Below are 27,910 nucleotides of genomic sequence, written 5' to 3'. Positions count from 1 at the left end.
AACGGTAAAAGTGAGGTAATTTTAGGCCAGCTCATGAATATTTAAATTAACGGCTGTAGGCGGCAGGTGAGTGCTCTTAACGTTTTTAACCGGCTGCTTACCGCGACGCCGTCCGTTTGTCCGCTTTATAAAACAGTCATTATTTATATTTAACACTTGTTTATTTAAAAGCTACAGCGTCTGTGTGTTGACAACCTTTTTTTTCTCTGGCTCACCCAGCAGTCCTCCATGGGATACCCGAGGCGGGTTGACGTGATGACGTTACCGGGGGAAGCGCCTCTCCTGCGGGCTGAAAGCTGATGGAGAGGAGTCCCTGCTCCTCCTCTCACCACTCACAGCCGGGATCGTATGAGGAGGACGCGGTGCCCATGAAATGACACACTGAACTGGACAGAAACGTTACTCAACATCGACTAGAAAGCACTGGGGACGTGTTGAATGGATTGCCAGTTTATGAGTTTACAAGATACTGTTTTCCCTCCCCGTGGATGTTTGTTCGTGATCAGCTGACATGAGTCTGGCCACAGTGGGTTTCTAAATCATTTTCTGGTACTCTCATCTGTTGCCTTGTCATTGAGACAGCATCAACAAGGCAGCTCACTGGTCAAATACATCAAAATGACTTCAAAGAGTGCCTTTTGTTGTGTATGCAGCTATATATCTTCAATCTAGCAATGCTCAAGTCCCCAGTTTTGTGACCTCATTTGTGCTTTTAGAGAAGTTTTCACTGATCACCTTTTAATAAGTTGCAAATCACCAAGATAGCCGAGGGAAATCGCAAGTACTATGCACCGTTGTCGCTGTCTCACATCCGACATCGCACCTGTAACCTCAGCGGAGGAGCGGCGCTCGTAACGGTACCGACCCCCCCTCCACCCCCACTCCCCGAAGGAACTCCGACCTTCCCTCCGGGTAGTTTTTTCATCCACGGAGGGCGTAGAGAGCCGCAGGGATGTTCGCCGCCGTGGAGCATGGCCCGGTCCTCTGCAGCGACTCCAACATCATGTGCCTGTCCTGGAAAGGCCGGGTGCCCAAGAGCGAGAAGGAGAAGCCGGTGTGCAGGAAGCGCTACTACGAGGAAGGCTGGCTCGCTACCGGGAACGGCCGAGGAGTTGTCGGGGTCACGTTCACGTCCAGCCACTGCAGACGGGACCGACCCACCCCGCAGAGAGTCAACTTCAACCTAAGAGGACACAACAGTGAGGTAGGATTGTTTTGTTTTGTTTTTGTTTCATGACATACCCCTCTACCACGTTTCCTGTCTCTGTGTAATTTTGACCATCAAATAAAGGAAAAAAATGAAAAACAAAAACATCTGAAAGAGTGTGACATCCTGACGATGATTATGCCAATATTAATATGTCATAACAACCAGTACACCAATTTAGTGATGCTCTTGAAAGTTATGGTGATTTTTTTTCAAGGGTTTGATTCTTCTGATTCATTTCTTGATTAACTGATGCATAATTGTCTATAAATACATCCTCTCCTCTGCTCCCCATACTCTGAATAATTTTTCAATAAACAAAAGCTACATTTCTTATGTATAATCTATTAAAGATATAAAACTATACATTACAAAGCTTTGCAGAAATAAAGTAGTCAACCACTTTTTAATCAGTTCATTTACACCTCCACCCTTATTCTTAATTTTAAAAAATCCTCCTCTACACCTCACAGCAACAAAACATAATTTTCTTCAATTTATTCTTATGATGAGAGATTATTGATCCCATCGATCCCCTTCAAACAGGGTTCTCAAACCTCCTCAATCCTTTACATATAGGATGCAAGTGATTGCAAATCATTATTTTGTTATTACCGGTAGTAATCTGGGTTCACATAAATATAATGGAAGAGCACAGCCTTAGCGGTTTTCTTGTCCATTTCCTGGCTGGTCAGATGCAGAACAGTGTCCTTGATGCTGTGAGCGTTTACACTCATTTAGGGCAGGTGTTTGCCAACAGATACAGCATCTTGCTCTGTAAAAAGATGTTTCTCTATAGTTTAGGCGTGTCAGATCCTAGCGGGCGGAGAGTGTTGAGTTTAAGCTTCCAGCCGATCACCACAGCAGGTGCTTTCACTGATTGTTACACATTTCTAACCAGAACAGGGGATGTCATAGGTGAAATCACTTTCTGTAGTGTTTGGTTGGAGGCAAAACCTGTATTATCTCAGTCCACCACAGCTCATAGTGGGTTGTCATCCCTGCATTAGGTCACCCTGCTGTTCCTAGTCAAAACATTGCAGCGCTCCACTCCCTGGCATTGCTCTTATCTCTCACCATGGTATTGCCCTCCAAAGTTTCCCACCAGTGCATCAAGGCCATTTAATTTGTTATCGGAAAGACATGCGGGTCTGTTGCCCTCCGTGTGTATGAATATTTCTGTCAGTATATAGCATTGCTGGCACAAGTGGAGATTGCACACAGGTTGCATTTTCTCTTTTAGTGGGTGTAGCTGTTGCTGGTCAGATGGAGCAAGGTGCTGTGTCAGCATTCCATGAGGCAGCTGAGGGGAGAGTGGATGAATCCCTACAGAGAGTGACTGAAGCACAGCAGAAATGTCATTTAACTCTGCCCACTTGAATGTGATCCAAGTACTGAATTCTCCCTTTTGTTGTTGTGGTTTATGCAGTGTGGAGGAGGTTACACACAGTACACAACTCTGATTTACACACCTTTTTCATATATATATATAAATGTGACTTTATCCACCTATTTAGCAGCTTCTCTATGACACACATACTGTTGTGTGTTAAAGTTACCAGTATCACTTTGATGGAAGTTGTATGATATTGGTGTTTGTTGCATCATCTTTGTTGCAACAGATGTTCCTCCAATGATTCAAACATAACTTGACAGCTTATACTTTTTCTGAAAATGTAATATTTTATATTTTGCTCGTTTTTGTTCACTATTCAATTGCAAGTCCATCAAAAATTAAAATACATTCTGCACCTCTTCTCCAGTGCATCATGCTTCATTCACCCAATGTTTTTGAATGTCAAACCATCATCATCATCATCATCATCAGGGTTTGGTAAATAAAGCACGGTGTTATGCAGGAGAGGTGTGCAGCATGTTTTAATTTTTTTATGGACTTGGATTGAAGCTCACACTGGCCTGCCTCACTTTGCTGTGTTCTCAAAGTTAAACATTGCACCATTCAATTGCCTCTATAATTTAGATGTTGGATGTTAAACAATTTTGACGTTATTTAGATAAATTTCTGCAATTATTACGGAGGCTATAGGGGAAAAATGCACATTTCTCCACTGCCCCCTTATCTGTGGACCAGTAATAAAAGTAGTAATGTCCTCTCCAGATTTGATATAAAGCAATAAATAAATGCTTTCGGAAATGTGAAATCCATCACTCGTCCACCCTATGCATAATTTGGGGTGTCTGACAGTGGTGGAAATCACACCGCCTAATGAATTCTGTCAAGTTATGACAGATCTGTTCACTCACTTGCGTCATTTTCCATCCCAGTTCTTATGAGGAGAGGAGAGAAAGCAGTTTGCAGTATACAGTCTGACACCATGGAGCTTGGTATATAATACAGTCTCTAGTCCTGTCTGGGTATCGGATATATTTTAAAAACTCTCCTCACACCAACATTATTTTGTTTTTAAACTTATTTGAAAGAGTTACGTCAACGCATGTGGGTAACCTTTCCTCGTCTTCGAAAGCTGCTCGCTCAGCAGTAAAAAAAAGCAGTCGCGTCCCCTGACAGTCCCGTCCTTTAAACGTCAGCACTGTCATTGAACACTTGTCGTCGCCGGTGACGGGTGTCCTTTCACGTAAATTAGCTCGAGTCATGATATGAATGAGCACACACACACACACACACACACACACACACACACACACAAAAATGCAACATGAAGTCATCCTGAAGGAGTTCAGTCCTGCCAAGATCAATACTCACACCAATATCCTGAAGTTTGGCCATCATTCCTGTTGATGTATAGACCCCAAGTGTCCTGAGATCATTCTAATGTAAGTGAGCGTCTGAATGGATGTATCTTTTGGACTTGGCCCAATATGGGCAATGTAGTAAATTAAAGGGCGGTTCTTAAGCTGTCAGACATCTGTTAAGAACAGGGCAGACAGGGAGCGGACTGTATTCCCATAGTATGAGGAGCTGTCCCTGCCTGGATTAGGGGTTTGTTTTTTCTTTTGAGTCCACACATGAAAAAAAAAAAGGGTTGCCACTCACGGCCCTAGTTGATACTTTATAAAAGCATCCCCCAAAGGCATCTTATGCGCCAGTGAAGCTCACCTGTAGCACCTATTCTGAAGGCCCTCATGATCTTCTTCAGATAATGAAAAGGTTTTCCCAGGCCTGTAGTACATCCCAGATGAAGGTTCATCCTCCTCCTCCTCTGTGTCTAATTCCCCTTCAGCCAGGGTGAGAGATAATTACAAGGTAACAGCTTCAAAGGGAGCAAGGTGTATGCATGTGGAGCCTTGCTCCTTTTGTTCTGTCTCCCACAGTGTGTGTCAGGAGCGCACTACTTTATATTCTGTGTGTGCTTTGTGGGTTTTTTCTTCATGAGGCTCGGTTGCTTAGCAGAAATCCTCAGACCTCTGTTACATTTTTAAGTCACAATATTCAGTAGTAGAATATCGATAAACATAATCATGATGTACTTTTGTGCGATCACATATGAATACATTGAGGTGAGCCTTTTATAATGCAGGTGAAGGCCTATTACTGGTACATTTCATATTGTGAATAGGAATATGGTTTAACTGTGCTTATAGTTCAAGTCATTGTGATTTAGCAGCTGAAATTAGTCTGAATGATCTGTATTTTTAATTGTCATTAAATTAAACTTATTCTAACTAATCAGATTGTTGATGTTTCTCTGTTGTGTATTATAGCTGTTTTACATGACAGCTTGGTGATACAGGAGAGTAACTAAAAATAAATCAGCCAGACAAGTAAAAAAAAAAAAGTTCTAATGGAATGAAATTTGGCGTCAAATGTCCTAATACTATTTTTATATTTAAACAGAGCTGCTGACCTTTCGCAGTAGACGTGTCAGTTGCACCACACTTAAATAAAATTTGAAAATAGATGAAAGCAATATGTTTTACATCTTTTTATGGGACTGTACTTCTGATGCTGCAGAATAATCCCTCTGGGACGTGCATCAGAATAGATCAACGCCTCTTTTGACAATCTGGTGCTTTTTTGTTTTTTTTCCATTTTTTTTTTCATTACAATGCGTTCAGATGCTGAACAGAGTGAGCAGCTAGTCACCAGGAGTCCATTTGTTCTCCATGAGGGCTGAATATCCGAGACAAGCTTGACAATGACTGTCAGCATGTTGACAAGGGAAATGTTGGCCGCAGCTCAGGTTTTGGGCAGATTGTCTGTCAGAATCCTGTCATCTGCTAGTTGTGCTATTTGTCTTATGGTAGAATCGTACATACATGTGATGGAAAAGTGCTTTTATTTCATGCAAAAAATAGATGCTACTCTGGTACCATCCAATTACAGATCAACTGTGTTGCAGGGAAGTAGTTGCGTTGTCTTCTTTTAGTTTTCAACTCATGTATAATCATTAATTCCATTATTTATTAAAAAAATCTGAATATATTAGTGTTCATTTTGAAAATTGGACCAAAAAAATACACTTTTCTTAGCATTTTTCAACATCTCTGCACACAGTTTGCAGCAACACAACTGATTTACTGTACATACTGAACGAGGTATGATCAAAGCATTAACCTCCTTATTGCTGCAACATTATCAGCTCCAAGTTGTGAGCTAAGTAGTAAGTAGTAGTTGCTTGCAGCCCAAAAGAACGGTTTGACTCTTATTTCTTGAGCATGGGACACTGTAAGAGAAAATAGAACATTAAGTGACAGTCTCAAGGGTGGACATTTTTACTTTGGTTGCTAAAAATATGCTCCCTGATAAATTCCGCAGCACAATGTCATTGTGTTTATTGATTCCTGTCAGTGATGGATTAGGAATTGCGTGCGACTGCTGAAACATGTCGTGCACCCGTGGTAGTTCAAAACACACATTCAAACACACCCCGCTGCTACTCCCATGAGTCTTATGGGTGGATTCTTGCTCAAAGGCAAGGAGACCCACCTATTGGTTTTCCCTTTGAGGCCAGATCTAGGCTCTTTGAGAGGGCAGAGGGGGACAGTGTCTAAGAGCCTAATCCAACAGAGACAATGACACCAGGGCACCAGCTCGTGTTTACCACCTCACAATGTAGGTTGAACTCACGGTTCATTTTCTTTGGGCTTGTGTGGCCTACATGCTGATCCCTGCCCTGATTTTTTTGTTTGATCAGATATTCCCTGATTGTTCCTTGTTCTAGTTCTGGAGCGAGTAGAGAAACGCTAATTTATTTGACATATAAATAAAGATCAGAGGAGTAAGGTATACCTGTTTGCACTTTGGGTTAATAAAATCAGTGTGGCTACGGCTGCACATTTTCAGTAGAAAGTGCTGAAAAGTTGTGACTTGGTTTTGATGTGCCTCTAATTTTAGGTTGTTGTCTGAAAATGTTTGACTTTCAAACTTCATGGGGTCTGTGTACTCTTCTGCTAATGCTGCTGATAGAGATAGATCAGAGAGAATGAGTCACTCTCTTAGATGAACCCCAACACTATGTTTTTTGTTTTTTCCCCCCTCTCTGCCTCTTATTTTTGTGAGATTTTCATGCGTTAAAAGTTCATAAATAAATCATTTTATATAGCCAGTTGATGGTCTGTGCATGAACCAGCACTGATCTGAGACCTGCACAGCTCTTTTAAATGGGCAGGGAGGAGGAAGAGGATACTGGATGACTTCTTGTGGTGCAGTGCAACTGGCTCATCTGTTCAGACTTAATGGGCACCATAATAATGGATTGCAAGATGAGCAGAATGCAGCATTATTTTTTTTCCTGCGATACAAGCTGAGGAACGCTGGAGTTCAGTCATCACTTTTAATGGTCTGTGCTGCATTTCTGGCTCAGTGTCCCCCCCCTATACTGTCCTCTCGATGTCACCCACTTCAGCTTACATGACTAACTGTGCCCAGATACTTATAAAATTGGCCTCTTGGTTCCTTCCTCAGCACTGTAGCTTTCCATCATTCTCTTCCTTCTATCATGATTTCCTCCCCTGCCTTCACACACTTTTCTCCCGAGTACCCTTCAACTGCTCTCTCCTTATCTGACCTCTCGACATCAGAAACCTTGCTCGGGATCGAAGAGTATGTGACCCCTGCGCTGCATTAAAATGGTTTCAGTAAATGTGCTTAGTAGAAATGGCTTTACTGTGCTAATCCATCCTTGGAGAGGACATGTTGCATAACACTGAGGCTCGCCTGCTTCCTCAGATCCAGGTGTACTTGTCTGCTCGCTAGAAATTTTCTAATAGGAGACAGCGTGGCCTGTACAGCACCGGTTCTTTTTGCTGTGAGCGGTGTTTGCAGTTAAGGATCAGACAGACATGTCTGCAGACTTGGATACACTTTGTTTTACAGTTGTGCCATTTGCAGGTTAAAAACTTCTTATTTCAACCTACATGTATGTGACAAACAGTTTGGGAAGACAAAGAATGAGAATGTATGCAAAACACTCCTTATGTATGTGTTTTTGTATTGTGTATGTTAATTTATGTTTTTTATGTGTCAGGGATGTGCTGCATTTGCATAACACAAACTTTCCTCTTTGATTCAGCTCAACCCATTTGGGTGAATAAATACAGTTCAGAAACACACAAGCAATATCAAAAACTTTACAGCTTAGCAAACTGTTGACAAGCTATTGTCTCACGATGCTACAGAGATATTTTTGCATGCCATGATTCTTTCCCACGGTCTATTGCGTCAGAAAGAAACAGTCATAAAACCATTAGAGTTTTTATAAAACAGGCCCTAAAAATGATTAGTCATCATGGCATTATTATAAATGACTTGCTTGCTCTTTTTATGAGTACACCATTTGAGAAGTGCACAGGGGTTTATAGTAAAACCTGGGCAGCCAGACCTTAATTGACATCGGTTCAACACATGAAAATTACTTACACGCTTTGTAGGTCTATTTACATTAAATTATTATTATATTAATCTTTTGGCTTTAAATCTAATGCAAAGTCTGCATCATGTGTGGCACATACGCAACAACTGTTATACAACAACACAGTGTTATACAGTCATTTAACTGCACAGTCAGTGTGTCCACCTGGCCAGTACTCAGAGTACACAGTTTGCCTGCTGCTACTTCCCTCAAGCTTTACATCACACTCAGTAATAACCTGTATGTGCTATTATCAGATATTAATATTGATTAAGATTTTATCACATGCTTGCTCCACTCGTAAACATTTCAGATTCTGCCTCCCCTGAATGTCCCGTCCTATCGCCCTTTCTCTCACGCCGCAAATCACTCCCCCGCCCCGCTCCCTGCCCATTCTGGCTTCCTTGCTTTTGTGTCAGCACAGCGCAGCGCTTTTCTTTAATTGAGTTTTGCGTCTGATTTAATATCATGTCAGATCCAGAATGCGAGGAGTTAGAGGGGGTTGTGGAGCGAAAGGGGGAGAGTCTTTCCTTCTTGCTGCTGGCTGGCCAGGTGGTCTTGACTTTCCCATGATTGTTGTGTCATTAGTCAAGATATCCCAGCAGCTTCATAAACAGCTGGTAGTGTGTGGCCAATATGTTGAAAATAGTCTTTTCATAACTGCTATTATATGCTACTTTTTCTAATTGGTGTATTTTATGCTGCTTTACTGATGATAAGTCTCTTTTTATTTGTTTTAATGCCTTGCTGCAAGTTTCCCAAGAAGGAAAATACAGACTGAACTTAACTGAACTAAACTAATCTTTTTATATGTGTAAAACAATTTCGGAGCTTATTTAGGATATGAATCCTTGCTTTACTTAAAGCAGGTGTACATGCATTTCATTTACATCTTGCATGCAGTGTGTAGATGTGAGCAGAAAAACAAAACAATCTGTTCATAAAAATGTGACAAAGCAATCTTAAGCTATGCTTTTGCAATGCAGATTTCCTTTCTACCAGCCAAACCTGCTTATTCTTAATTTATTTTGCATAACCAAAGTCCTCCATGCCAGGGTGTTGCCATGGACCCGTGTGCTCACGACTACACCACTGTGACACTGCACGGTCACCGTGTCCTCTCACTTCTGCTGACTCCAATGCAACCCAAAGCTGTCCCTTGATTTGATTTGGTCTCTTCAGTTAAGTTGCTAGGGTCAGCTCAGCTCCCAGTCTGTAAGTCCTAGCAACAGTAAGACAATCGCAGAATAGAAGACGGTGCCAACTTCCCAGGCAGAAGTTGTCAATGGCCAAGCGCCGGCCAAAGAGTAGTATTAAAGGGATCGGAAATCTGGAGTCTCTTGTTCTCTTACTGGGTTTTGTTTGGGAGGGGATGAAGACAGGAAATATGCTTTGCCCTGACTTTAAACATATGGCCTTAGGCAGCCCTCCTACAACTGTGTGTAATTTTATAAACGTCAAATTGTGTTATTTTCTTCTCATTCATACTTGGCTGTTTGACCATGCAGCAGATGCTAATTGATGGACACTTTCCAAGTCCGTAGTTGTTTGCATGTGCCTTTTCTGCCTGTGATCCCTCTGGCCCCCCAGAGTGTCCTGTGGCTTCTTATTCTTATCCTATCCGTCTCCATGTGACGTCTGATCTCCCAGATCGCTGCGTCACGGTGAGGTGCTCAGCTGTCCCCCTCGTGGGATGCCTGACCAGCTCACACTAATCTCCACACTAAGCTAAATTTACACACATATACAGATTATTCTCACCTTCATGGGGCTGTAGATAAGCACGCGCACACATGGGAAGACACAGCATGTGTACTCACTACGCTAATGTCCTCTTGTTTTGTCTTTGGCCCTTGTCCGTAAGTGTATCTATAACGTATGAATGATGGAAGAAGTGCGCAAACTGTAGCTCCTGCGTAATCTAAAGCCTCATGTCTACACTGACTGGAATTAGGTTGTATAATACCATCCAGAAAATCCATTTTGCTCACCAGAGGTTGCAGACAGTGCACGGGTGGAGTAACAACACGGATTTGTATTCCTCCAATGAGATCCTTGTGCACGGAAATTTGTTATCTTTGACAACGCTACCGCCGAAGCATGTCAGCTTTGCGCTCAGTGAGCAGTGCTGCAGAAGGTGTGGCTGAATGATAGATGGAAGCCTCTTTTTAATGGTCCGTGAATATGGTCAACTTAGTCAGAGTGACATAGAGACCTTAGCTGCAGACCTGCAACAGGGCAGGTCTTATTGTTCTCTTCCCTGCGGCTTGCCAGCTGGGACACACCTATAGAGCAACATTAGGATTTATACTACTGGGAGTGAAAGTGAAAACACAGTAAATCTGACTCATAGGACATCTTATTGCTGTGGGAGCAGCGCCAGGAGAGCGATGAACGCTACTGTACACTCATTATGCTTGAGGGCTGTTGTTTGCATCGCTGTACACAGCGTATTCATATACACGTTTGTGTGTGACAGATCACTTTGAGTTCACCGAGGATAACCCTGTGTTTTATCACTGAAGACATTCAACAATGAACCCTGACAAATAGGGAATTGTTTAGAAACCCTGCAGAATAAATATGATTGGTAACTGGAGTTGTCTTAGCATTGCTGCTGTCATTACATAGAAACATTGGACTGTTTATATAGTAGCATTACTCAACAACTGTCTAGTATATTACTTTCCTTAGAGGGTCGACCCACCTGAGCAAAACATACCTGTGATTTCTCACATGATACAAACAGCATGTGGCTAAAGGCTGTGACTCCTAAAAACATTTCAAATGAATTAAGACTGCCGATTGAGTTGTAGAGAGTGTGTTTGTGTATGTACTAGGGGTGCACAACCAGACCGTTCACTACACAAACTACGGCCTGGTTTGCACATGAGCCTCAGTTTTTCAGTTCCACAGGGAAACAAAAAGTTGTTTCGTTGTGTGCATGCAGGATTCTCCCTTCCCTTTCCCCATCCCCCTCCCCAGAGAGTAGCTGTCCAATGAACTGTCAGTATACCAGTGACGAGAGGGAAAACAGAATGGTGCCCACCACAGGCTGAATTTATGTTGTGAAAAATGTAGCTACACCAAAAGTATTTTAGTTTTTTTTTTTGATAGGCTAAGTAACACTTTTGGTTTTGAGAGAATATTTGTTGATTTCATATATTATCAAATTATCTAAATAAACTGAACCAAAACCAAAACTGCGACCCAAAAACCACAATACAAACTGAACCGTGGGCTTGTTGAAACGTTGCACCCCAAATATGCACACAGAGACGTCTTAATATTGTTTATTGCCCCCAGTCTAATAACATTATTATGATAAAAGTCCAGCTGGTCAGTACAAACTAACTTCAACTTGATGTAGAATATATTTGGTAAAACCTGTGTCCAAATGATGATAATCACACTAACTTCAGCCTGGTAGTGATGGGAATTACAGCTTTTTGAAGGGGAGCCGGATCTTATGGCTCTAAACCTAACCCTAATTTGCAAAAAGAAAGAAAAAAAAGAAATCGGCTCTCATACGGGAGCCTGTTCCCATCATTCACTTAAAGGAGCCGACTCAATGAGCTGACTCGTTTGCGACCGACACATCACTACAGTTTGGTGTTTGACCTGCAGTGCAACAGTGAGGTTTTCTTTTTCACACATCAGTCCCTAATTGTGGCCCATCGGGTTGTTTGTCACCTCCTTTCCCAGACTTGTCATAACAGCATTTTCCCTTACGACCTGCTGCTCAGAGTAATTACAAATCATTCAACCAGTTGCTCAGAAGAGTTTAACAATGTAGTTATTAGATGTTTAAAAAAAATGCTTTATACTCATTAAATACGAGCTTTTGCTGTGTGATGTAGCATCTTTTCTCATTTTCCCAGAAGTGTAAAACACCTAGTATTATATCTCATAAAAATTCAATCATTTATTCTAAAATTCTGCAAGAAACACCGAAGCAACCCTCACTATCTAGCAAGATACTTGTTTAAAAATACTGTTCGTACTTAACTTTTATTTGTGCAGAAAGTGTCTTTTTTTTCCCTAAGGACGTTATTAATTGAGATGGGTTTGTTAATGCAAGTGGCATTGGCATGTAAAAAGACATTTTCAAGTATCCAGCTAGAGAGAAAATGATTATTTACCTTTTGTTTTACTTCTCTGTAACTATTTCTCTTCTCAGTGGAATGTAAAATTGTTGTAGGAACAAGAAGTTAATGTTGCAGCTCCACTGGACCATGGATAGATTGGGAGTGTGTGTTTGTTGTGGGTGGGGGTGGGGTGGTGTTGTTAAGGGGGGGAAAGAACAAGACTGGCTGGCTTATCCAACTCTCAGCCACTGATCTGTTGGACTTGCACTCAGAGAGCGTAAGCCCTGCTAAAACCTGCCCTGTGTTGTGTGTTTGAGCATGTAAGGCCCACGTGCTTCACTCAGTGAGAGCAGAGCTGCTCCCTGCTCAGGATTATTCCTCTGGGAATAGGCTGAGTCACGCTACAGAAGACCAGACAGATAGAGACACAGAGAGGGGAGGGAGGGGGGGGTGGTGTATTGAGATTGTAATGGGTGCCTTTGGGATGGGTGACACTGACAAAGAGAGAGTTTACGAACAAGTTGATCTGCGCTGTATCAGTGATTAACACCTTCCTCCTCTGCATCTCATTCCTTGGGTGTATAATGATCCATCTCTACTGTATATCCACTGACCTCCGGGCAAATACAGAAGCTCATGCATGTATGAGTCACTGCTATTAGTGGCTTTACAGTTTACTGTACTGTATATCTTCACTTTCATCACAATATAGTATTTTCTGTTTGTATGAAGTTCCTCTTGCTGTCCTTTCTTTGCGTCTCTTACTGTCACTTTTCTCTCAAAAGATTTATATTTCACTTTCTCTCAAATTCCTTTTGAACAAACTAAAGGCTTTCAATAAAATGGAGAATAGAAGAACCTACAGAATGTGTTAAAATAAATACACTATCAACTACTGCTTGAATCAAGTGAGAATCAAGGAAGTGTGGTACAGATAGGAGATGAAATAATTGGATCTTATTGTCTGTAATATTCAGGATATTAGCAGCTCCTTTGCGACTTTTTCAAAATGAGGTTAACCCACTTTGTGATATATTTTCATCTAGTTCTATGCTAAATTTAGCTCATTGAAATGTGGGAACTTGGATTTCACTTTCTGCAATTTAAGGCATTCAGCTGATGCTCCCATTTCGAGCGACTTATAATGAGTCTGCAGGCAAGGGTTCAGTGTCTTGATCAAGGGCACTTTGTTGTTGATTGTCTCACATTATCTGTTGTAGGAAAAGGGCCAAAGCTGTGTCACAGAAAGGTCTCTGTAATAACGAGGTCACTGTTAAACTGCATACAATACAATCTAGATTTTTTTTTTTTTTTTTGGACAGTCTCTCTAATCATTGTTTTTGTCCCTTTCATTTGTTTCTGTGTGTGCCTTTTAAGGTGGTCTTGGTGCGGTGGAATGAGCCCTTCCAGAAACTGGCCACCTGTGATACAGACGGAGGGATCTTTGTTTGGATCCAGTATGAGGGCCGCTGGTCTGTGGAGCTGGTCAATGACCGTGGAGCTCAGGTAAGATTTAGTACACAGAAATATGACATGAAATAAATCAATGATTAAAAATGCATTTTTTTTACGGCGACTATACTTTTCACAGACACAGAATATGGAAAATATGTAAAGAAATAAAAATTGTGTTCAGGAAGCCATGTTTTTTTTATTTACCTTATTCTAAGGTATTTTAACAGCACTGATCACTGTCAGTACTGAGGGATAAAACTAGTAGCTACAAAGTAAGAGTTTAAACGCCTCACTAGTGGCCTCTAGAGGCTGTGCTTCTCCTTACATCCTATGAGAGAAGTGATTTGGAATGACCAACCATCCTTATAGCCGCTAGTGAGAGCAGTAGGGCACCTAAAACACTAATTAGTAATTTTACAGTCAGCAGTTATAGTAATTTGATAGATATTGCATTTTACAATGTTTACTTTAGGGCTAAAATATTCTTTAGTCTATAAAATGCCAGAAAATAGTAAAAAGCCCAGAGCCTACTGTGGCATCTGCAACTTGTTATGATCATATATGACAAAGAAAAGCAGCAAATCTTCACATTTTAGAAGCTGAAATCAGAGGATGAAATTTTCCAATAACTATCTAATAACTAGCTGTTAATGAGCTCAGCATTCTGTCATTAACATCATTTCATCCTCAACATGTCATGTCGCCCTGTAGGTGAGTGACTTTACCTGGTCCCATGATGGCACCCAAGCTCTTATCTCCTACCGTGATGGCTTTGTCCTGGTGGGATCAGTCAGCGGGCAGAGACACTGGTCCTCTGAGATCAACCTGGAAAGTCAGATCACCTGTGGTATCTGGACCCCAGATGACCAGCAGGTAAGACACACACACACACACACACACACACACACACACACACACACACACACACACACACACAAAGAAAGGTTTCCCTCAGCACTCTGCCAGCCTTTGAATGTTAATAGATGTAGAAGTTTTAGGTTTTCATTTGCCACTTTTAGTATGTAGACTTGTCATTCAGAGCGCAGAGACTGGCCCTGAGGGAGAGTAGTTGTGAGTGACAGCCAACATTCTCTGTCTTGAATGTGCTATGGGTTTGTTCGACTGCGTTTTTGCTTTCATGCTGTTAAATTGTCAGCTCAGGTTGGACGTCATCAAGCTTTCAGCCTGTATATGTGTCTCTGTCTTTGTTCATCCCCTTCATCCCATTTGAGTCTGTTTCTCTAAGTTGTTTTCTTTGTGATATGCATTTCTCGTGGCTTTGCTCACTATCTGTCGTCTCCTTATCTATTTCTAAGTGCCTTTCTTTCCATCTTTGTTCTTCTGTCTTTTGCGTCCAATATAATTTCCTGTCACTTGTTTCCTCGTCTGTTTTTCTTCCTAACAAGTCTTTACTGTTCCTCTCTAGGTGTTGTTTGGTACTGCAGATGGACAGGTGATAGTGATGGACTGCCATGGGCGCATGCTGGCCCACATTCTGCTGCATGAGTCGGATGGCATCGTCAGCATGTCCTGGAACTACCCCAGTTTCCTGGTCGAGGACAGTAGTGAGAGCGACACAGACTCTGACGACTACTCCCCACCACAAGGTATGCTGCTCAGTTTCTGATTGGAGTAGAAGGTTATTCAGTGGCAACCCCCCCCACCCCCTCCCCCACCTTCAACTTAGTCTACCGGGGTATCCACATACCGTATAACTGCGATGTCCCTGGTTTGATTTTGTCCAGGGATCATTTGTTGCATGTCATATCCCTCCTTCTCTCTCTTCACCCATTTGCTGGTTACCTCTCCATTGAAAACTATCTAATAAAAGCAAAAAGACCAATAAAGTAATCTTTAAAAAAAAAAACTTAATTTTACTTACTGACTAACCGGTATTGCTTACTTTGTTAATGATGATTGAGGATGACTCTTTCCTCCATTCTTCCCTCACAATATTTAAATCTGTGGACAAAAATGACAGAAAAATGTCTAAATCCACATCACTTATCATCAAACACTGAGTTTACAGTTGGTGCGACATACAATAAGTAGATTTAACCTCCATAGGAACAAGAGCTACATGTTATCCAATCTCTTTTTATTCTCCTATGTGAAGTAAGAGCTTTTTCTGCAGTGATGTATGGACCTCAGGCTTTGCAATATAACTTGTATAGCACAGCAGCTACAGTAACACAATAGAGAGAAACAGCACATCAGGAGCAGTTGCGGTCTTCCGTCAATAACCACACTGCCTCCATTCAGGTTCAACCACAGTACTGCTGTGTACTCAGAAGCATGTTGACAGAGCTGATACACAATCATATACTTAGGAGCCTAAAAGATTCTACCAGTCTCAGTTAAAATGGCACAGTTAGAAGTGTCTCTTCCGTCAAGTGAAAAAATACACATCCAGTGACATGCGATCAATCCAACATGATGTAAGAGTATAATCTGATGTGGAATAGGAGGTCAATTCATAATGGGTTTACCTAGTAAGGCATAGTGCCTCTAGGGAGTGCTGAGGTAGGGCTGTGCAGCTGTTTCACATATAGGTAGTGTTGTGCAGAAGAACGCAGATGTGGGCCCATCTGTGAGCTTCTATTCTAACTCCTCCTGCCTTTTCCTCCATCTTTTACTGCTCCATCAATGCTTCCTCGTGCTCTTAGTCCAAGGGGAAGGGGAAAGATTTCCAACTCGAGGCATGCATAATAAAAACACCTAGCCTCATATTCATTAACGTTAAAAGTTAGAAAGATTTGTAATTTATGATGCTAATCTCAAACTCACAAGTAATGTGAGTCATTTAATTAAGCCTCGGAAGTTGGAAGGTCACTATTCAACCATTTTCCACTTCTCTGCTAATTGTGGAGACGAGGAAGGTGAGACGCACTGAAATAAAAGCTTGACTAAATGGAGGGTAGATGACAGGGTTGTGTTGAAACATGGAGGACAGGAGATGAAGGAGGTGCACAGTAAAAGTGAGCACTGCTGACATAAGACTGATGTGGCCACTTGACCCTCTGTTTGTCGGGATCGAGCTCATTATGGTGCAGAAGCAGGCCAGCGTTGTTGTCATAACAACAGCAGCGTTCACAGTGTAACGGCATGCGTCACTAGATTCTGTGTAACGGCTGTGATAAGTGGATGGTCTTGAATCAAAATGTAACATGCAAAAAAAAGTCACCTCAGTGGAAATAATACATTAGTGTATCCTGTCTATATTTTCTATGGAGCTTTCATTAAACAATTTATTTTAGACTCCCCTGGAATAAGTTTACCTGCAATGTCAAGGATATAACCCTGATACTTGAGTGCGATGCCACAGTTGACTGCATGCTATTGTTAGCGTCAGGGCCTGTTTTTGCTACAGCAGCCCTCATTACCAGAGTTGTTAGCTAGGAGGGAAAAAAAAGGTTGCAAGGTAAACACTTTCTCCCCACATGTAGATTCCCCTCTGAGTATCTTATTTTTAGATTGTCATGATTCAGATATTTTCGTTAATCCTCTCATGATACAAGCAGTGTCAGCTTTTCTATACGTGGCTCCCTCTGCCGTCAACCAATAGATATATTCAGTGATAATTAAGTAATTGAGAACAGTCATACTGACAGGGAGCTTGGGTGAGTACCTCTTGATACACACTCCAGTGTGTATATGGTACACTGGGATGTGAGCAGTCTCTCAAAGGAAGCACTGACTTTCCCCCACCCTCCTGCTGCTTTCACTGTGTACACCGGCTCACACAACAACCTCATTTTTATTGGTTCCTGTTTTGTCTGTTTGCCTCCTTTTCTCCTCAGCTTAATTACTCCCTTTTACTAAGGCTGTGTTGCTGAGGGTCTGTCCTCCTCCTGCTGTGTGACCCCCCCCCCTTCAGTGGGCCAAGTGGTAAAGCTGAAAAGTGCTTGCCTTAGCTGGAACACTGATTATGCTCTAACTCACTAATTAAACTAGTCAATAGTAATTGATTGGCCACGATAGAAATTATCTCTAAAGCCGACAACCTGACTGAGACACCAGGCTTCCTCTTCCTCCGCCTGCCAGATCCGTCTGTCATGACATATGATGATGACCCGTTATCACTGCACTGCACAGTACACCACACTGCGTTTACAGCAACATCATATATCTGATTTAATGCAACACCCATTGTAAACTGATTACTCTAGAGAAGTAGTTACTGTTATTGGGCTGAGTAGGAGCAAATTTTATTTGTGTTTATTTGTGTTAGTATTTGGGTCATTGGAGGACTATAAGAAAGGACGGAGTCAAGGATGTTTTCCTGGAAAATGTATGCGTGGTTGTCTGAAGGTGTGTTATTTATAGCAGCTTGACTGAGAACGCCACTTGTTCGCAGCAACAAATGCAGCAGTGAGAGTTGCTGAGTGTGTGTTAGTGTAGATTAGGGCACAGTGGAAAATTCACTGAACATGAATTATAGCTGGCAAACATGTGGGACTGTCCTTGCTGCTTTCTTAACAGAACCCAACTATCTGTACAATAAACACACATGGCCTCACAAACAAGCACGCACACACACACAACATTCCTCACATCCCCTTTATTTTATGGCCCACTCTGGAAATGCATATTGATCACCCCCATCCTCTGTAGGTTACCAAGATGTTTGGACCGGACAAGGATGATACCTCATTTATGGCTGCAGCTGTTTTTTTCGTTATTGATTAATCTGCTGATTGATTTCTTGATTCATTTTTTTTAATCTATAAAATATCAGAAAAGAGTGAGAAATGCCTATCACAATCTCAAAAAGAAAATCTCAAAGAAAAGTAGCTAATCATCACAATTGAAAAGCTGGAACTAAGCAGTGTTTGGAAATTTTTCTTGAAAAATGTATTAATGATGAATGGATTATCAAAATATTTGCTAATTAATTTCCTGTCGATTGAGTAATTAATTAATTAACTAATCTTTTCTACCCTTATTAAATGATGAGATTGTCTCACTAGGGCATATAAATCTAATTTTAGAGCTGTATAGGGCTGATGTAGCCTTCATGTTACTCTCTTTGTTGTGCTGTATGAACTTAAATCTCCAGATTACATTGATGTTGAATCGACTGTTGAATCTTATTCACCGCACAGTTGTGTATAATCTTAACACATAGATATACATGGATGGACTCCCACTTTATCAGTAACACTTTACTTAAATGTAAAAACATTTAGTTTTAGTGTTCTCAGGTGAATGGTTCACAGTTGATACATGTACTTTGATTCTGTCTCTCAGCTCAATATGGCTATCTAACATATTTGTGTTGTCCTCTGTCTCTTTTTAGTGCACAGCCAGAAACCTCTGCTGACAGTCAGCTTCACCTCTGGAGACATCAGCCTGATGAACAACTATGATGACCTCTCTCCCACCCTCATCCACACTGGTCTGAAAGGTATGTGGGTGACTAATTATCAGTGCAGGCCCAAGTGTTCAAGCAACTTTGTCTCTTTCTTTTTTTTTTTCTTTGCTTCTTTCACTCAGTTGTTCTTAGTTCACTGGTTTTTCCACCATTTCCTCCTGTGCTGTAGATGTGGTGGTCCAGTGGTGCTCGCAGGGGGACCTCCTTGCGGTGGCAGGGATGGAGAGGACCCTCCTCTCCCCCGACCCTTCCTGTCCTCCCCCCACAAGGAACGCCATTGTCAAGTTCTACAACGTTCGTGGTGAACACATCTACACACTGGACACGCCAGCGCAGGTGATCATCTGCAACAGGCTCAAACCTGACTAATATATATACACAAATTATTAAAACAGGTTATCAGTTGTCTCCTTAAACTTGCACTTTATGAATTTTACTTTCCTTTGTCAGTGATTGGACTCTTCCCCAATATGTATTTAAAGACCCACGAGGCCACCAGTTGGAGGAAAACCTTCCAATTGGATGTCATCCTAGGAAATACTAATGCATTACTTTATGTAGACTCTTTGTAAACTAACTACTAACATATAACAAGTAACATTAAGTAACAAAGTGAAGTTTAAAATATTGTGGTCAATTTGGAGCCTTGTTCTCACTCAAGTGCATCTTCCCTGCAGCGCCCCATCACTACGCTGTGCTGGGGTCACCGGGACTCTCGTCTGTTCTTGGCGTGTGGGCCGGCGCTCTACATTGTGCGAGTGGAGCACCGCGTTGCCAGCCTGCAGCTACTCTGCCAGCAGGGCATCGCCACAGCAGTGAAGGAGGAAAAAGATGTTGCCAAGCTCACCATGCCTTCCCGCCTCTGTTCTTATGTCACCACCGCTTTTGTTCCCACCATCAAGGTAACACAGCACAGGAGGTTGTTAAGATCCATTAAAACCATAAAAATAAATGTGAAGCACTTCCAGGCTATGTATTTGAAACATACCAGTGCTATCAAAGACGCTGTACTTTCACAGCAAAATACTTAGATAAAATGGTTTTACTAGCAGTGACTTGAGAAGCTTTTAATTATACTACAAGCATATGTTTTCTTTTCCAGCCCCCCATCCCAGATCCCAACAACATGCGTGATTTTGTGAGCTACCCAACAGCTGGGAATGAGCGTCTGCATTGTACAATGAAGCGGACAGAGGATAATCCCGAAGTGGGGGGACCCTGTTACACTCTGTACCTTGAGTACCTAGGGGGTCTGGTGCCTATCCTCAAGGGCCGACGAATAAGTAAACTGCGTCCAGAGTTTGTCATTATGGACCCCAAAACAGATGGAAAAACAGGTGAGACGGAATTACCTTCACGTATTAACCCCGACAAAAGATAATATTCCAAATAAGACCTGGGATATTTAAGACAGCTTAACTTAATTGCAATGTTTTTATGTAGGTGCTAATAAATATATGGTGCATGTTTTATCTATTTGCACGTGTTATTTATAGCTGCAGTGCCATTAAGATGGTTTTATAAAACAAGTACAGTAACAACTTATAACTCTCCTCTCCTTTGACTTCCATGTCTTTGCTAAAGGAGAGGTTCTGTCCTGTGTATGTTTTTGATCAATAGCAATATTATTGTGTTTTATCATCACAATGTTTTTACAGTTTGTCTATTTATTCCTCTTCAAATCAAACTGTTAGATGTATTCCTCCCAGACATATTTGCCTGCTCCAGTACTTTTCCAGTTCTTTGAGTTTCTTGAGTTGGCACTGAGAGAGTGAGTATGTTTTAGTCACATAGGGCAGACTGGGCCCATGTTAATTAAAAGCTGCTTAATGGGGGCTCTGATGGCCCCTGGGTTCCTCATAAATCAACCCGCTCCCTCCCCACACAGTGATAAATGAAGCCAGCCATGAAATGATTCCAGCCCATTCACACTTTAATGTCCATCAAATAAATTAGCTTGCCCTAAACTGGAGCAGCAGTGTTTCACAGACCCCATATGAATGAGGAAGAAGAGAAGAATTTAAACTTCTCAAACAATAGTTTGAAATGTTTATGTGTAGAAAAAGTGAAGGACATTGCTGCAGCTCCATCATGTTTTGTTAAAAGTATAATTAAACACCAAGGTTCTTGCTTACAGGTTGTTAAAGTAGATTTCAATGTTTCCTGAAATGCCAACTTTATTTTAATATTGTTTTTTGCCAAAGACTGCCACTTTGTTGGGCATCTCATACTTGTACTCCCAATCTTTTCTTCCTGATTTAGTTGACAAAGTAAGATTATGATCATTTCATCTTGAATCAATTATGATTCTTTTGCATCACAATGATAGAATTTTGCAAATGAGAGAGCAAATAACGCCACGTCTTGTGTTTAATAAAGTTTTTCTTGAGAACTACACATACATAATCTATTTATCCAAAATTAACTGCACTCTTTAAATCCTCCATCCTGTTTTCTCACCTCAGATGAGATATATGGCAACAGTCTGATATCTGCCATGATTGACAGCTGTAACTGCTCGGACTCCAGTGATATTGAGCTCAGTGATGACTGGGTTGGCAAAAAATCTCCAAAGATATCCAGGGGTAGCAAATCCCCCAAACTGCCCAGGTAACCAGACACCCATGTGTACTGTGGTATGCTATGTATAACTAACATTTCCCTATTTCTTTTAATGTTACACTTGATTCTTTGACTCAGCAGTCACTGGTCCATGTGAAATGGTCAAGAGGTATTTCATCATCTGCTGGTTGCCACACTATATTAAATAAATTAATGTCAAAGGTCTTTTTGTGCATTTTGAATAATCATTCTTTTTATTTGAACACTTGATTGGTCACATAAATTCCAGTTATTTGGGGTTACTTTTAGATGTGTCTGTGATAGCAGAGAAATAAAGAATGAATTCAGATTTCTTACATTTCTGTCACTCCATCCTACAACAAAATGCAACCATAAAAATTAACCTTTGAATAAATGTTTTGCTCTTTTTGATTTACTTTCCAGCTGAATATACTGTAATACAATAATTTAGTCCTCTATGAGTTTGACTCTACATCATACCTCTGATTCATTTTGCAAGTAATGTGGCATCTCCACAATGATGGCCCTGTGATCAAAATCTTAACCCTTGTTATATTAACCCTTTCCAAAAATAACTCTAATGGAATGTTCTACACTTGTTTTCTGGTTCACTGCATGCCTAAACCTTCTTTTTTATTTGCTACCTTCTCTGTAGAGACTTAGTTTGTCCCTTTACCAACAGGATCAACATTGATCCCAGAAAATCACCCAAACTGTCACGCGCTACCCAGGAGATCTCCAGGTCACCACGTTTACCCATACGGAAACCGTCTATTGGGTCACCCAGTCTAACACGGAGAGAATTTCCTCTAGATGACATAACTCAGGTAAACATCAAATTATTTTGAGCAGAATTCACTATTTCTCTTCAAAGTGGTGTTGCTTTCAGCTTTTCTGTGAACTCCATCAAACTCACAGTTGGCAGTGTGAGTTGGGTGGGAAGCCGGTGAGGGATCAATGACCCTGTTGCTGTACTGTTGTCTCCAATAGGGTGATCAAGTCACTCGTGCAGTATTTGTTTAATGATAAACTAAATGTATCCATTTAGTTGTTTTTTATGTTTTCATAGTTCTTTCATTGTTCTTTATTCCTGTCTTCCAGCAAAATTACCTTGCTCAGGTCACATCTAATATTTGGGGAACAAAGTTCAAGATAGTGGGGCTGGCCACATTCTTACCAACAAATCTTGGTGCAGGTAACCAATCAACAACTTTGTCTTTGGCTAATTAAACTTAATGAATGAGTAAATACAAGTGAAAGTAATTATATTAATCCAATTTCCCAATTTCCTTCACTTTCCTCTCTATCCCATCCCCCCTGCTCCCCCAGTCATCTATAAGACAAGCCTCCTCCATCTGCAGCCCAGACAGATGACCATCTACCTGCCAGAGGTGCGTAAAATCTCCATGGACTACATCAATCTGCCTGTCTTCAGCCCCAACGTCTTCAGTGAGGATGAAGATGACCTGCCTGTCACAGGCCCTGCTGGTGGCGCTGATGACAATCCACCCTGCACTGTCAACATCCCTATTGCACCCATCCATAGCCCTGCACAGGCCATGTCCCCCGCCCAAAGCATTGGTCTGGTTCAGTCCCTCCTAGCCAATCAAAATGTTCAGCTGGATGTTCTAACGAACCCCACAGCAACACCCTCTGGGGCTGCTGCTGGTGGTTCAGACCAAAGCCAGGACACCATCCTGACAGCCCAGTACACAGTTCCCACCAGGTACTCCAGTCCTGGTCAGGTCATCTTTGGAGGGCTGGATATGGGTCGCCTGATGGTGGGGCCTCCACATTCTCATCATCCTTCACAGCAACAACAGCAACAGCAACAACCAAGTCACCATCAGCAACAGCAGCAGCACCAACAGTTACAACAACTACAACACCACCAACAAATACAGCACCACCAACAACAGCTTCAGCAGCAGCAACAGCAGCTCCAACAGCAGCAACAACAGCAGATGCTCCAGCACCAACACTTACAACAGCAGCAGCTTCAACAACAGCACATTCAGCAGCAGCTCCAACACATACAGCAGCAGCAGCAGCAGCTACAGCAGCAGCAACATCAGCAGCAGCTACAGCAGCACATACAGCAACAGCAACAACTGCAACAGCATCAACAAATTCAGCAGCAGCTGCAACAGCAGCAGCAAATGCATCATCAACAGCAATCACAGCAGCAGAATCAGATGCAGCAACAGCAGCATCACCATCAACTTCAACAGCAGCTTCAAATTCAAATCCCTGTCCCCTCTATGTCATCAGGACAGCCTTCAGGTGCAGCTGTGCACCAGCTCCAGACGGGGGCACTGCAAATCCAGATCCCTCACCCTCCTGAGGTGGTAGTTGAGAGAACAGTGGGAGGTGAACACGAGCACCTACTAAAAATAAAGACTACTCGTTCAGCTCCACAGCTGGCTGAGGGTGATACTGTGGTGTTCAGTGCCCCTCTAGAGCTCAGCAAGATGAACCCCCCTCCCCCTTACCCTGGGACAGTGGCTGCTGCTGTGGCTGCTGCAGCAGCTGCCGCTGCCTCGGCATCAGCCTCCACTGCAGCCTCAAACGCTGCATCTGGAGCAGGAGGAGGCACCAATGGGACTCAGCCTAGTGACCTTTGTTTGAAGAAGGGAGAGTTCCCACTTTATCCTTCAGGTCAGCAACAAGCGCAGTACCCCACACCCCTGGGTTATGAGAGGATAACAACCTTTGACAGCAGTGGGAATGTGGAGGAAGTTTGTCGTCCTCGAACGCGTCTTGTCTGCAATCAGAATGTCTACACCCTCCAGGGACCTGGCAGCTCTGCCACTCTCAGGGTCACCTCTTCATCATCCTCCTCAGCCGATGGCAAGAAGATCCAGCTGCCCTACACCTCTGCCACTCTCAACAGACTCACTGCGCCCCGCTATTCCATACCCAGCGGAGACCCGCCCCCATACCCTGACCCAGCCAATCAGAACAGTGCTGTTGGCAGAAATCCTGGACAGAGGCTTGACAGCAGTCTGATCCATGCCACTCTCAGGAGGAACAGCCGAGAGGCTGCTCTCAAAGTTTCCCAGATGCTGGACCCACCTAGACCACTGCCTCCTAAGGCTAAAAATAGTAGTGCACTAGCAGCCTCATACCAGCAGAGGGTGCCAACAGCCTTATACACCTGCAGTCAGTGTAGCAGTGGATCCAGCGTTGGAGGCACTGCCCCAGGGAGCGCTAATGGAATAGCAGGAGGAACTATAATCAGACAGGATTTCCCTCCAGGGAATGGGGCACCACACAGCACAGTTATTGTTCACTCCAACAGTGCTACTCCTCTGGCCTCCCAGTCCTCTTACAACCTGCTGAGCTCACTTGAAGGAACTGGATCTGTAGGAGCAGGAGTAAGTAACAGAGACAGGGCCGATTATGTTAATTCAGCATTTACTGAGGATGAAACACTGAATCAGTCACTGAGGCATCTGGCACTCGGAGGAAATGATGCATCAGGGCTGGTTGTCAAACGCCCACCTCCCTATCAGTGGGACCCAGCTGCCACAGAGGAGGTGTGGGTTCCTCAGGAAAGGACAGCAACGCTTAACCCTACTGGCCCCCCCCTGCCACACAAACCACCTCCCCTTATTCTCAGCCCAGCCCAGCACTTGGATGTATCCAGGCTGCCTTTTGTCCTTTCTCCAAAGTCTCCCACCAGCCCCAGTGCTGCGTCATTTCAGGCAGCTGCAGCAGCTGCAGGCTACCAAATCTCTCTCCAGTACCCCCCAGCAACTGCCTACTCTGGGGCTCAGCTCCAGCCCATCCCGGGGTCACCACGCCCCTGCTCCTCCCCAAAGGAGGTGGTGGCACCCGTACCCTTTTCACAGCAGGATGCAACACTTGTCTTACCCCCGGGTTACCCTGCAAACCTGACCAACCTAGCCTGCTGCCCTCTCCCTCCCATGTATCCAGGAGGAAGTGCTTGTGCCGGGCTTCCCATTCCCCCTATTGCCCTCCACACACCTTGGGGTACATATAACTCTTGCCCCCCTATTTCCAGTCCTGCAGTGCCACTACCACCCAAAGCCTCCCACATGGCAGACAAAAATGTTCTCTCGCCACCTCCTCCACCACCACCACCCCCTCCACCACCACCAGCAGAGCTGCAAAGCCATGGAGGATTACAAGAGGCCATGGCAGAGGCTGGGGAAAGTTTCCAGGAGGTGCTCTCCTTGACTGAGAGCCCCGTGCCACAGCGCTCTGAGAAGTTCAGCAAGAAGAACCGCAAGCGGGTGGATGGTCGAGCTGAGGAGGCTAATGTGCCACCTTTGGCTGAAGGGAGCAAGTCCAAAAAGGAGGGGAGGGCTCTGGGAGATTTCAACTCACTCATCTCCAGTCCACGGCTGGGAGGAAGGGACAAAAAGAAGCTGAAGGGACAGAAAGAGCAACAGTTAAAGGCTAAGAAACTGAATAAGGCCACTGCCAACAGTGAGTTCCAAGACAGTTCAGAAAGTGAGCCAGAACTATTCATCAGTGGGGATGAGCTGCTCAACCAGTGCCAGAGCGGTAAGAAGGGTTGGAAGAGTAAGAGGAACCTTCGGGCTGCCAGTGAACTGGATGAGATCAAGTGTCGAAAGGCCAATGAGAAGGAGGACCGAGGGCTGGGCAGCCAAGGTTTCGTGTACGTCATGGCCAACAAGCAGCCACTGTGGAATGAAGCCACGCAGGTCTACCAGCTGGACTTTGGTGGGCGCGTCACACAGGAGTCTGCCAAGAACTTTCAAATTGAACTGGAGGGCAGACAGGTAAGAGAGCTCTAGTTCAAGAAATATCACACACTGCGTGATGTCCTAGTGCTGAAATTACAAGTGTTCTACTATCATTTGAAAGTTGGCGTTAAATATTTGTTGTGCGTACAGGAAATTTTCTCACCATCTTTTCCTGTGCTAACAGTTTTTTGTTTTTTTTTCCACAGGTGATGCAGTTTGGCAGGATTGATGGCAATGCCTACATCCTGGACTTCCAGTATCCCTTCTCTGCTGTGCAGGCCTTCGCAGTGGCTTTAGCCAATGTCACTCAACGCCTCAAATGAGATGTCCCATCCCTACTTACCCTGAGTTATATCTGGGATTTAATGCAATCTTTTGAAGGGGCACAGTTGTTTCATTTGAGATTAATAAACTTTGATTTTGGAGAGAAGACTAAAATCAGCCCTGGTCATAGAGAGAGAGAGAGATACAATCACGCTGCACTACACAATGCTGCCATTTGAGTTGGTGCAATAAGCATTGGCTGCATTTGCCAAGGATGCCCTCAGATTTGCTCCGTTTGGCAGTCAGTGGCGCCTTGCAATGCATGTATGGCCAAAGAGCTGAGCTTTGGTGATCATCATGCAAATAAATGCTGCTTTAGCTAGAAGAAGCTTATAGACACGATAACCAATCGGTTAACTGAGAAAGGAATTGTCAAGGTGCAGTTTTCAAAAGAGGCAGCAGTAATACTTGAAAACCACACTCTGGAGATCAAAGTTGTTTTCCCCAGAGCGCACAGGTACTACTGGGCACTGAAATCCATTGCTGTACAAAACTTCAGTGAAACAGTTACCACTTTATTATACTGCTTTTGCTTTTAGGATTTTATTAAATGACTTAACATGGTGGAGGGTAGGAGGGTCTTTTTGTTTCGCTCTCTGCCATTCCTTTTGTTACCATCTCAGTCTGTTAAGGCTGGAATTGAGGTTTAGATATATGCATCATCTAGGAGCATTAAGAGTTCACACATTTCACAGTTGTGAAAGGTGTTTCACTGTTAAAAACTTGGGAAGGTAAAGTAGTAAATAGCTGAGGTGAGCTGCAGTCTTTTCCACATGGTTTCCTGGGACTCTGAAGGACGAAGAAATGTTACTCTGTTCATGGATTAAATTATATGTACATTTTGTTGTTTATCTATTCTTATATGAATTTTAACATTATTGTCATTGTTTGTGATATACAATCTTCATACCCTGTCAACATGGTTTTCAACTTTACCTGCTTTATTTGGGAGACTGGTGGCTGAATTTGAATATTGCTGTGTTATCTGGAGAATTCAGGTGGGAGGGGGTGTACAGAATAGCTTTGACTGACGTATCCTGTACTTAATGAAATATCTACAATATGGTGACATGGGCGCGAAAGACATCGCCAAAGCCTGGATTCAACAACGTAACCTCTGGCATGAAGTGATTTGTCACCTGCTGTCACTTCTGTGAAGTGAGTGTGTAGTTGGAGGGAGGGAGGGGTGGGCTGTCCCTGCTCTTGAAGACCACACTAAATATGTAAGCAAGGTACAGGAAATATTTTTGTATATTTCTCCTATGCCATTTCATACTCTCTTCAGAAGTCATGTAAATACATATCAGTCA

At 42.9% G+C, this 27,910-nt stretch overlaps 1 protein-coding gene across 1 annotated transcript; it reads left to right on the top strand.

Annotated features, from left to right (window-relative positions):
* The first annotated feature begins 219 nt into the window (after window positions 1–219).
* Window positions 220–27,451, top strand: tulp4a (TUB like protein 4a). The gene is made up of 14 exons (XM_042391310.1): window positions 220–1,204; window positions 13,506–13,634; window positions 14,295–14,456; window positions 15,010–15,190; window positions 18,883–18,990; window positions 19,127–19,293; window positions 19,635–19,859; window positions 20,060–20,294; window positions 21,423–21,567; window positions 22,223–22,367; window positions 22,642–22,735; window positions 22,870–23,456; window positions 23,568–26,312; window positions 26,483–27,451. The coding sequence occupies exons 1-14, from the start codon at window positions 953–955 to the stop codon at window positions 26,597–26,599; spliced, it is 5,292 nt and encodes a 1,763-aa protein (XP_042247244.1). The 5' UTR covers window positions 220–952; the 3' UTR covers window positions 26,600–27,451.
* The last annotated feature ends 459 nt before the right edge of the window (window positions 27,452–27,910 follow it).

The sequence above is a fragment of the Thunnus maccoyii genome, chromosome 17 (assembly GCF_910596095.1).
Source record: "Thunnus maccoyii chromosome 17, fThuMac1.1, whole genome shotgun sequence".
In the NCBI taxonomy this organism is placed as follows: domain Eukaryota; kingdom Metazoa; phylum Chordata; class Actinopteri; order Scombriformes; family Scombridae; genus Thunnus; species Thunnus maccoyii.
The sequence above is the reverse complement of the archived record's forward strand: the minus strand, read 5'-3'. Positions and strand labels throughout refer to the sequence as shown.

What these genes read in the sequence shown, in the direction of transcription:
- tulp4a (XM_042391310.1), top strand. Translation starts at nt 953, where the DNA reads ATGTTCGCCGCCGTGGAGCATGGCCCGGTCCTCTGCAGCGACTCCAAC. An exon ending in CAAAACAGATGGAAAAACAG is followed by an intron (nt 20,295 to 21,422) that starts GTGAGACGGAAT and finishes TTCTCACCTCAG; the next exon opens with ATGAGATATATGGCAACAGT. An exon ending in TTGAACTGGAGGGCAGACAG is followed by an intron (nt 26,313 to 26,482) that starts GTAAGAGAGCTC and finishes TTTTTTCCACAG; the next exon opens with GTGATGCAGTTTGGCAGGAT.